The sequence below is a fragment of the Microchirus variegatus genome, assembly GCF_963457635.1.
Source record: "Microchirus variegatus genome assembly, chromosome: 19".
In the NCBI taxonomy this organism is placed as follows: domain Eukaryota; kingdom Metazoa; phylum Chordata; class Actinopteri; order Pleuronectiformes; family Soleidae; genus Microchirus; species Microchirus variegatus.
The window spans coordinates 20,203,058-20,215,070 of NC_139820.1; the positions used below are offsets into that span (position 1 = coordinate 20,203,058).

The 12,013-nt window shown below is 42.1% G+C and overlaps 2 protein-coding genes across 2 annotated transcripts in view; both read right to left on the reverse strand.

Annotated features, from left to right (window-relative positions):
* LOC310941034 (NACHT, LRR and PYD domains-containing protein 3-like) overlaps nt 1-12,013 on the reverse strand; it is a gene marked incomplete at both ends in the record, with an annotated part of 313,773 nt that overhangs the window by 159,115 nt on the left and 142,645 nt on the right. The window lies entirely within an intron of this gene.
* Nucleotides 2,442-11,133, reverse strand: LOC310940544 (extracellular calcium-sensing receptor-like; the record flags this gene model as incomplete). The annotated part of the gene is made up of 9 exons (XM_083905533.1): nt 2,442-3,352; nt 3,427-3,550; nt 5,798-6,025; nt 7,146-7,421; nt 7,490-7,696; nt 7,878-8,147; nt 8,342-8,428; nt 8,593-8,873; nt 10,950-11,133. The coding sequence occupies 9 exons, from the start codon at nt 11,131-11,133 to the stop codon at nt 2,442-2,444; spliced, it is 2,568 nt and encodes an 855-aa protein (XP_083761659.1).

Here is a 12,013-nt window from a genome sequence, read left to right on the forward strand (position 1 = left end):
CCATCCTCACAACAACCAAGGTGTGTACTAGGCAAGCTGCAGGAGAACAGCGAGTGGGCCCGGATGGAAATAAAGCCGAGTCCAGGACCATTTCTATCGCCAAAGGGAAGCTGATGGAACACCGATTCTACGTGGGCAAGGAGTCCATACGAACAGTGTCAGAGAAGCCAGTCAAGAGTCGGAGTTGGAAGTGGCTGGGACTCCCCAAATGTTTTAGCAGCATTGGGCTGTATGGAAGAGGCATTCTGGAGCTTCATATTTCCAGCCTTGCAGAAGAGTTTAAGTGCTCTTAAGTAAGGCTGGAGTTAACACTAACAGAGTGCCATGACCCATGAGTTTCCCAAACATCTCCTACCCGTTGACCAGAAGGAAGTGGACCCCAGCTGCAGCTACGCAGCAGGCGAAGTCAGACCTCAGGCACAGAGACATCGTCGGCCATGTGTAGCAGGGGAGAGGAGGTCTCGGCCTCGGAGAGAGCAGACCTTCATGGCATAGGGCAGCTCCAGCTCAGCACCGATGAATGGTCATCAAGGAAGTGCGCCAGTTATCTTGGAGGGAGCTGATGGGCATGGAAGCATTCCACATGAGATTCATCTTATGTGCCACGTATGATGTCCTACGTTCCTCCTCAGACCTCAACCAATGGTACGGAGAAGACCCCATGTGCCTCCTCTGCCAATCTCCCGCAAACCTTAAACACATCCTGGTTGGCTGCAAGACAAGCCTGTCACAAGACCGTTACACCTGGCGACACAACCACATCCTGAACTGCCAAGCAGCTGCTTTGGATACCAAGCAGGTAAAGATCAATGCCTTTCCTCTTCCATCATTCCATGCCACTTCTGCAAGTAAGTTCATCCGAGAAGGTACAAACCTAGCCAAAGTCAATACGATATCAGACTTTGGCCAGCTTGGAGGGGCTTGCGACTGGAAGTTGCCTGCAGATCTGAAGATGTTGCCTTTGTATTTGAATTAAGGTTGTTTGATCGATTTAATCGATTCCTAGTTTAGGTGTGGCGATCTCACATTCCAGAGCTTTTGTTGTTTTTTTCGGCCAATAAGCTGCTCCAAAAGGAGAAAACACATGGCTACTTAATAAGCACAGAGCCGAGACAGCAGCTGCTGCTGCAGTGTGATCACCGTTGAATGACGATGAACAAGGAAAAACCGCAGAAGAACTAAACTGTGGCTGTACTTAGCCTCTTCTTCACTGACCCTTTTTTTGGAGGCCCTGTTCGAAAATGACATGCCCAAACTAAAGAGAGTAGCTCTATGTGAATTATCTTGGTAACTAAATAAAGATAACACATGTGAGATTCCACCAGAGGTGAAAGTTTGCACTGTAGATGCCACTGTGTCTGAGTAAATGCAGATGGAACACAGCATAAGTGAAGGATTTTTTTTCACTCGCCTAAAAAATATTGCATTTTAAAGTAAACATCACCTTTTATAATATGCAGTAGAAGCTTAAAAATGCACAGAGGTCATGTAAAACATGTGGACATGAGCTGTGCAAAGTCTGATGCTGCTGAAATGAAGCAGAGTGAAATTACAGAGGCTTTAGTAAAGAGATGTCTAGGCACAGTTTGGCACATTTTGGCACCAACTGTGCCATTTGAGATTTCTTAGGTAGCAAATTATTAAAACCCATTTAATTTTATTTACATTTTATTTTACCTTCACATTAATATATTTCCCCATTCAAATAAAACCATACAAAAGGATTATAATTGTCTCCAATTGGAGTAGATTTATTGAATACCTCAAAGTGCATCGTGCCACAGTTCAAAGCAGTTCTTCTGTGATGCGAGACACTGGCAAGGCATTCCAGACCCTGAAGTCCAGGTTTACCTTTTATGGAAGCACAGGACAGGGTTTTATTAATATACACTGTGAGAACAAAAAGCTACAGCTGTTGGTTACTTTGGCATATAAACATCTGTACATTCTTTTGTTGTGTGTGTGTGGACCGGGGTTCAGGTTGGGAGGCCTGGTTTGTCTTGGACAAAAGTAAGGGGAGGCTTCAAAGACAAAAGTTTGGGGAGAGGATACAACTGTCTTGCATAGTCCTCTGGGTTGTTCCATTAAAATAACCAGGCATGACTGGGTATGGGACACATCCCTGTGTAATTGCCACCCTGACCTTGATAACGTACCGTGGAATATCTGACTAAATATAAAAAGTAAGAGACTGTTTATTGTGTTTAGTGTTAGCATTTAGCCAAAGCAGTTGTTGGGTGAGGATTTGGGGCCCTGTAAAAGAAGTAATCATGTAAAATTACCTTAACTCCCAAAACTGGAATGATCAGTGGTTAGAAAAAAATAAAGTACATAATTTTAAGTATTTCTTATCAACATCTTTATTGTCTGTATTGTGTAGTAATTTAAACACAATTCAAAAATACAGAGCACCAGAGAGCGTGACAGGGGTGGTGACCATTTTACTTTGTGGTCCCATGACCCATGATGGCTTTCTTTGTGTTTCTTTCTGGTCTCACAAGGATTATATAACATTTAGGTCCAAACAGTGCTACCAAAAGGCCAAAACTGGAGGCTAGGATGGCAAAAACCTCCACAGCATCAGCATATTTGCCTGGAGAGTTAATGTAAGCAGGGACAAAGGCCACCCACACTGCACAGAAGATCAACATGCTGAAAGTGATGAGTTTGGCCTCATTGAAACTGTCTGGAAGATTCCTTGCTAGAAAAGCTAACAAACAACTGAGGACGGCCAGTAAACCAATATAACCAAGTAAAACTGCAAAACCAACTGTGGACCCAACTGCACACTCATAAACTATCTTGTCACTGTGATACTGGGTGTTTTTATGAGGCACTGGTGAAGCAGAGACAAGCCAGGCAGTGCAGATTGCTGCTTGAACAGAAGTCAGGACCAGAACTGTCCCTCTCTGCTGCACAGCACCAAACCACTTCAGACTGGACTCACCTCCTGGTTTGGAGGCCCTGAACACAGCCAGAACCACCATGGTTTTCACCAGGATACATGAGACACAAAGCACAAAGCTGATGCCAAATGCTGCATGTCTTAGTTGGCAAGTCCATAATCTGGGTCGTCCAATGAAGAGCAACGAGCAGAGGAAACACAACTTCAGCGACACCAAGAGAAGAAAACTGAGTTCTGAATTGTTGGCACGAACTATAGGTGTGCTGTGATGATGGATGAAGATGCCCAGAACAACAACACATACAAATGTGCCCAACAGTGAGGTGGTTGTCAAGCAGATACCCAGAGGCTCATGGTAGGAGAGGAACTCTGTTTTCTTAGGAACACAGTGGTCACGCTGGGGGCTGGACCAGAAATCTTCTGGACAACTGGTGCACTCCATGGAGTCTGAGAAAAGAGGGTGATGAGATACATGTTTATACAACATCTCTGAACTGTGGTGTTTAAAAGATTACACTCACCAGTTGTATTGCTGATCTTTCCCTCAGAACAAGGGACACAGTCAAAACAACACTCAGGTTCCCCCTTCTTTCTGGCCTTGCGGGAACCTGGAGGACAACTGTCACTGCACACTGACCGAGGAGGCTGTGTGAGAAATATTAATATCTCTTATTCTATCCTATGTATGTCTCTCCATAGTCTTCCATGTCCTGTGTCCACAGAGTGTTGCTATGGATTTTAATTTGAGCATCCATGACAAAGGTTCTGACCATCCATGACCAAGGTTCTGACAAAAGCAGTGGTTTCTCACCAGTAGATCAGCCCCATTTGAATGTTCATATATATATATATATATGTATACAGTCCATACATATTTGGACATGGACACAATTCTCATCCTTTTGGCTCTATACACCACTACAGCACTACTTTGATGTTTGCTGCTGCCTTTCTTGGCCAGGTCACCCTTGCGAAAGAGATCTTGATCTCAATGGGTCTTTTATCTGGTTAAATGAAGGTTAAATAAAACAATGGATTTGAAATGAAACAAACAATATCTGCTTTAACTGCACACTTTCAGGTTTAATTTGAGGGGTTTACATCCAAATCAGGTGCACGTTGTAGGAATTACAACACTTTCTATATGTACCTCCCACTTTTTAGGGGACCAAAAGTAATGGGAATGACTGAAAAGCTATGTCATTTGTGGCCAGGTGTGGGCTATTCCCTCATTATTTCATCTTCAACTAAGCAGGTAAAAGTTCTGGAGTTGATTCCAGGAGTGACATTTGCATTTGGAATCTGTTTCTGTTAACTCTCAATATGAGATCCAAAGAGCTGTCACTGTCAGTGAAGAAAGCCATCATTAGGATGAACAATCAAAACAAACCCATCAGAGAAATAGTAAAAAATATTTGGTGTGGCCAAATCAACTGTTAGGAACCTTCTTAAAAAGAAAAACTCCACCGGTGAGCTCAGCAAAACCAAAAGACCTGGAAGACCATGGAAAACCACTGTGGTGGATGACAGAAGAATTCTTTCCCTGGTGAAGAAAAACCCCTTCACAACAGTTGGCCAGATCAAAAACACTCTCCAGGAGGTAGGTCTTTGTGTTTCAAAGTCAACAATCAAAAGAAGACTTCACCAGAGTGAATACAGAGGGTTCACCACGAGATGGAAACCATTGGTGAGCCTCAAAAACAGGAAGACAATATTAGAATTTGCCAAACAACACCTAAAAAAGCTGTTATAATTCTGGAAGAACATCCTCTGGACAGATGAGACCAAGATCAACTTGTACCACAGTGATGGGAAGAGAAGAGTGTGGAGAAGGAAAGGAACTGCTCATGATCCAAAACATACCACCTCATCAGTGAAGCATGGTGGTGGTAGTGTCATGGCGTGGGCATGTATGGCTGCCAATGGAACAGGTTCCCTTGTATTTATTGATGATGTAACTGCTGACAAAAGCAGCAGGATGAATTCTGAAGTGTTTCCAGCAATATTTTCTGCTCATATTCAGCCAAATGCTTCAGAACTCAGTGGACGGTGCTTCACAGTGCAGATGGACAATGACCCAAAGCATACTGCAAAAGCAACCAAAGAGTTTTTTTAAGGCAAATAAGTGGAATGTTATGCAATGGCCAAGTCAATCCCCTGACCTGAATCTGATTGAACATGCATTTCACTTGCTGAAGACCAAACTGAAGGGAAAATGCCCCAAGATCAAGCAGGAACTGAAGAACGTGGCAGTAGAGGCCTGACAGAGCATCACCAGGGATGAAACCCAGCGTCTGGTGATGTCTATGCCTTCAGACTTCAGGCTGTAATTGACTGCAAAGGATTTGCAACCAAGTATTAAACAAAGAAAGTTTGAATTATGATTGTTTAGTTTTCCCGATTACTTTTGGTCCCCTAAAAAGTGGGAGGCACATATATAAAGTGATGTAATTCCTACACCGTTCACCTGATTTGGATGTAAATACCCTCAAATTAAAGCTGAAAGTGTGTTGTTTCATTTCAAATCTGAAAAAATGTAGTGGTGTATAGAGCCAAAAAGAAGAGAATTGTGTCCCAATATTTATTGTATATATAACTTCAAGCAGCAGTCCATGTAATTGTGTTCTTTGATGTACCAAAACAAGAGGGTCCCACCAACTAGACAGGAAAGTGTTGTGTTACATGTAGCTTAAGCATTGGTCCACAGCTATGAAATGTAGGAGTGTGCATGTTTGTCCATGAAGGGCTTGTAAGTATCATCATGCACATGGGTGGATGACATCACTCACATTAGATGGACCATAGCAAACCTCTGTGGACTCAAATGTAAAGTTTGACTCTAGGACATTAAATGGGGGGAATAAATGGTTGTATATAAAATCAAGAAGTTACCTGTTTGGATTCAAAGTTCCAGAAGATTTTGTCTTCATCCAGTGTGAGTTCATCACCTTTGAAGGCTGACCTCTTAACCTCACCCACTCTCTGAACTGTAGTTCTTCCATCAGGGAGCCACACAAAATTCATAATGTCATATACAGGTATGGTATCACCGTTCTCATCAAATGACACTTGATCACCAAATGTTGTTGTGAAGTTGACTTTTTCCAAGTAATGAACAAGCTTTGACATGAGAATCAGCACACAAAAGAAAACAAGAACAAAAACAATTACTGCCTGCCAATCCCTCTTTTTTTCATGTCCTACGGCAAAAAACATTGTCTTCTTGTAACGTAGTAACAATCTCCTTCCCTTAATTTAAGGTCCTGTGACTGTCTCGGTGCTCTCGGACAGAAGAGTCATACAAATGAATGTACAAACGGACCTGCTCAACCAGCCTTCCATTGAAAATGAAAAGTTACACAAATTCAGAGGCGTGCACCCTAGCGTCGCGACACCTTTTGGAGCTCACGCGCTCCGTCCGACACAGGATATGACGTCATTTTTGGCACGTGCATTGCACAGGACGGCGAGTATGAACAAAGCTTTAGGGCAAGGCTATTCAACTTAAGTCCCGGGGACTAGATCCGGCCCTTCAAGCAATTTGGACCGGCCCACGGCCCATTAACCCATAAATAATGAATGTATTATTAAAAAGCCAAAACAAATTTAGCGTTGCCTATTTATGGCACTTTGCGACACTTTGTCCCTCTTTAGCAAATACTAGTAGCGCAGTAATTGCACAAAGACTATGTATGTACTAGAATATTTTGCACCACGAGCCAACTGTAGCAATTGAATTGAATATTATTGGTACCGTTACTTTTATTTCTGCAAAAATAGCTTAGTGTGGCCATTGCACCTTATTGTGGATTATATTGTTACCTCTAATTTTGTAAGAGTCAATTGTGACCGTTATACCTTAATGTTGGTGGTACTGTAACTAACCTTTTTGCACTATACACAAATTGTATTGTACTTGAATGTTGGTGGTTTTGTTACTTTTTTTGCACAAACCTAGCAGCCATTTCAATAAATAATTTATAAAATTTTGTATCTATTTGTATCCGTTTACTGTACATGCAACACAAAATAGTAGTACAGGGGTTGACCGGCCCACTGGCTGGACAGCCTTCAGAAAAGCTGGCCCTCCAGAAATTTTAGTTGAATAGCCCTGCTTTAGGGTGTGGTGATATCACATTACAGATTCGTTAATGTATTAAGTTATTACACTTCATTCAAATCTTACAGGAATGCAAAGGATGAAGGGAAATGTAGAGTTGAGTGTAAACTGATATCTCACCTGCCATGGCTCCAGTCTTTGTAAATGAGCACAGGTGTTGTTGCTGAAAGGTCCTCTCCCTGGCTCACACTGCAGCATGTCATCAAGAGCATACGCCAGAGCGTACACAGCCTTATACACATTATACTCTGGTCTGAGGTTTGAAACATCCACCAATTCATTCTCCACATTTTCTAGAACTTCCTGTCCAGTGCATAATTCTCCTCCAGCTTCCACCCAACCTGCTGGAGGTGGTGCAAATCTACACTGAAATGTGTGTTCCCAAAACTGATTCACCTGCAATAAAGTTCATTTTTAAATGAATGCCAGTTTATTATTTTCTCAAGTCAGAGGAAAATTCTCACCAGGCTGTTTCCATCTGTGTAGTTGTGATGTAGGTCAGGACGTATTTGTAACAGGAAGTCTCTGAGTCCTGGTATTTCTCCTCGACTGATGGAGATGCCCAGTGTTCCACTCAGATACGACATAAAGTGAGGAGTCTGGAACAAATCAACTGATGTCCAGGCTTCACTGGCAATCCACTGCAGGCCTGTCACATTCTGCCTCACCACCTGTACATTGTATTATCACATTCATATACATTATCATGAACTATTACATGCAAATTTAATTTATCCTGGTCAAAAAACTTGCTGTAAAACAGAAGCAGCTTTCACTATATAAATGTGAAATATTAGTAATTAAATCTCTTTTCAAAAAACTAAATTCTTTTTGCAACACATCAGGACTGACCTCTTTCATGAGGTTAATCATGTGACTCTTATGTGCAAACACGATCACCACTCGAGCTGTAGATTTCCTCATCACATCCACTATTCTCCTTAGTTCAGCAGGATCATAACCCTGAGGCAAAATCTCTGTGTAAGCCAGACAACCTCCACCAGCTGGACCCAGATCAGAGTGAAAGGATCGGGCAGCGTGGAATCCATAATCATCATCACTGATGATCAGACCTGCCCAAGTCCAACCAAAGTGTTTTAGAATCTGAATCATAGCATTCACCTATGTGGACACAGAGCAGAGGGATTAGTGCACAGGCTGGAATCATCTTTACTAGAAATCCTGCTCAACAAGTTCATCATAGACTCATAATCACTGTCTTTAAGTGTTGTATATCTGACACCACACAACTCTGTCAATGAGACATATAACATGACTGGTGACACACTCTTTTCTTTTTGTAGATATATTTTCACCTGAAAAGCATCACTTGGGATCGTCCTAAAGAAAGATGGAAACTTTTCTCTGTCACTCAGGCAGGAACATGTGGAAAAATAACTCACCTGCAAAGAGAGCAGACCACTTCTTGTGAAAAACATTTTTTTGTAATATTTTTAAATATATATGGTTGATTACTCAACTATCAGATCTCCATTAAATGGAAAAATAAAATAATATAATTAAATTAGTCACCATAATGATCGAAGTGGAAGATTTAAAAACTTACCATAGGCACTCTGTACAAACCTACGACTGCAGAAATGGCTATAGAAGTTGAAGAGAAAGAATCACCCACAATCCCTAGGACTGGAGGAGTTCCTACACAGTTCTCCTCTAATGTAACTTGCTCTTCTTGACCACTGACTAAGGTCAATGCTGCACCAAATCCAATTCCTAGCTGGTAGCAGTTATCATACAGACTGTATCCCAGAGTGACATTAGGCAGCAGGTTTGACTTTCTGTTGATCTCATCAATAGCAAATGCCATGGTCTGAGCCTGTCTGAATCCTATAATATTAAAACTGACACAAAAATACTGTTTTTACTTTTCATAAATACTTTATACAGTAACTTTGCAAAGTTACACATGTTTCACAGAGATGGATACTGTCAGACTCACCCGTAACACGTAGGCAGCTGTGGCTCTGAGGTAAAAGTCAGGTCAGGATCAGTAGAGAAAAGGTTGATTTGAAAAGTTCCACCTAGAATCACATCTCCAGTTTTGTGCATCCAATTTAGATTAAACTGTCCCTGTAACTGACAAGAGGGGGAATAAAGAGAGGAGGACACAGCAGAGAATAAGCAGCAGTACAACTTTAGCAAGAGCAACTTGTTATCTAAAAATACCCTCATGACTTTGCTCTGGTTCAGCTCTTTACTGAGTTACTACATCATCCTTTATTGACTTATGACAATGTTTATTCTTTCACATCACCTATCAGGGCAGAATAACAAGCTGTATGGGCAGGTCTTCAGCAACGTCATGTGTTATTGACATTTTTTTTTTTATCTTTCACTTGTTGAGTTTTTCATCAGTGTGTTTGTTGTTGTCTAGTATTTTAGTCACATGGATATGCTTTGGAAATGAATGAATGAATAAAACCTTGTATCTGTTATTAAACTGTGGCTGTGTGAACAACAAGGCAAGACGGTTCATCATTTTATTAATCTGAAGAAATTGGAAGAACTGTTTCTGTTATAACTCTGCAAACCAATGTAACATTATTGTACACTGCAAATGTAAAATGATGATGTAAAATCTAAACCAAATTAATAATTGAGTTAAATCTGCAGGACATGTTTTAAACTTTAATCCATGGGAAATTAGCCTAGCACAGTGAGAGTTTGTCGCTTCCATCTCACCACAGATACAATGCAGAATTAAAGGCCCTGCTGCCTTTTAAGACTCCCTATAAATGTATTTGAATTTGGGATTGTATTTATGTTATTGACAGGTTTAGATTGTATGTGGTTGTTGCTATTGTACAACAAAGTTCCCCACAGAAACCATTAAACTACCTGAACCTTGAAAGGTTCCTCGTTCCTGTCAAAAGTGCAAATGCAGCTACTGGTACACTGTCTTCTGTGAAAAGAACTCAGATATTGCATTGACTGCAGAATGAGTTCATGGTCAGTCAAGCACACCACAAACAGCTTTACTGCTAAGATACTACGGAGTGTTTTTTAGCCTTGGAGCAAATGTGGAAGACAATAATAGGAGGCCCGGTCTTTGGTCCTGTGCTGATAGCTTTAATAACTGGACTATTTCAGCATTCCAGAACCAATCACCGGCCTCATCAAATCCTATTTCCAAGACATATAGCTATGCCTGACAATTGACGAATATACCACAGCATGGCAACTATTAGAAATATAATCGAAGAATAATGGCAGGACGTACCATCTCACCCCTAGCCTTAACAATGGCTATGGAGGTCATCATCTCTGGGCCTCTCGGTGGGTAGTATAAGGGCAGAAGCTCAAACCTGGTCTTTGTCTGGCTCCCATCAGGGCCTTCATGGACGATATGATCATCCTCACAACAACCAAGGCGTGTACTAGGCGGCCGCTGAACAAGCTGCAGGAGAACATCCAGCGGGCCAGGATGGAAATAAAGCCGAGTCCAGGACCATTTCTATCACCATTTCAGAGAAGCCAGTTAAGAGTCTTGGACGCTGGTACCATGCCACCCTCAAGGGTACAGACCAGCTCAAGCAGGGCACCATATGCAGCCTTGAGAATATCAATAAGACCATGCTCCCTTGCAGGATGAAGATGTGGTGCCTTCAGTTTGGGCTAATACCCAGGCTGAGGTGGAGCTTTCTGTTTCCAGCCTTGCAGAAGAGTTTAAGTGCTCTACAGTAACCCTAACCCACCTTGCCGTCTTTGCTTTTGATGGAGCTTGTTGAACCTGGTCACTGTAATTATTTGTCTCAGTAACAAGATGCGCCCAAAGTTCCTCCGTAAAAATATGATTGAATGCCTGCAGCCTTGTGGCACCTGCTAGTAAATCCACTTTCACCCCTGGTGTGCCGTTAAAAACACTCAGTCGATTACGGTGGAAATTATCCGTCTTCCAGTCACTTTGGAAACCCTCAAACTCCTCATCGGTATCTTCGACCTCGTCATCTTCGAACATATGCAGTAACCATAAATCCCGGTCAATCGGTTCAGCGCTTTCAAAGTTTTTAGCAAGGATGTCATCAGCGCCGAGAAACTCCTCACAATCACTCCCCTCTGAAATGTCTTCGTTGTCCAAGTTCTCCATGTTTGCTCCAAGCCATTTCAATTAATTGTGACGAGAAATCTTTACAAGTACACCGTAATTGACATATCCGCTTTCCCGGCGTCAATGTTAGAACACAGCAGCGCCCTCGGTTCTAATGGTAGAAATGCGGCAATGCTTTCCCGGCGTCAATGGGTTAAAGGACCCAGCTGCTCTCATAACATTTGTGAAGCTATTGGTTTATATCAGATTGATGTACTGGTGCACAGTTATTAAAAAAATAAGTAATTCAGTACATTGCCTTTCCCAAAAGAATGATCCCAGTCTTTTCCACACAATCAGACATATCGTTTGTTACCAAAATTCTGCGCTGCTTTTCTTTATCAGAATCAGATCGGAAATCGGCCGATTCTAAACTTCAAGATATCGGTATCAAGGGTGAAAAAATCGGATTGGTGCATCCCCAGTCTCAAAATGATTACTGTTGCGGAAATTCTTCACAGGAGTGATCCTTGCTGGAGAAAGACCTCGAGCAGTGAGCACTCAACACATACTTGAGCAACTTCTCTTTCGCATTCCTCCAATAGACAAAGTGCCTACCTTTTCAGACGGTGCTTTCACACCTCTGTCTACTGTATTGTATCGGGGAGCTGGCTCCCTGCGGGTGCTGCAGGGAGGTGCAGGCTAGACACAATACACAATATACAATACACTATACACAAAGGACCTGGTATTCTGTACTGGGCAGGTAACGGGTGATGGGCAGTTCTAGCTCTGAGCCAGAGAAATTGAATTTACCATTACAATAACATTTGGGTCCAAACAGCAACACAAAGAGGCCAAAACTGGAGGTTAAGATGGCAAAACCTCCACTGCATCTGCATATTTGCCTGGTGAGTTGATGTGAGCAGGGATAAAGGCC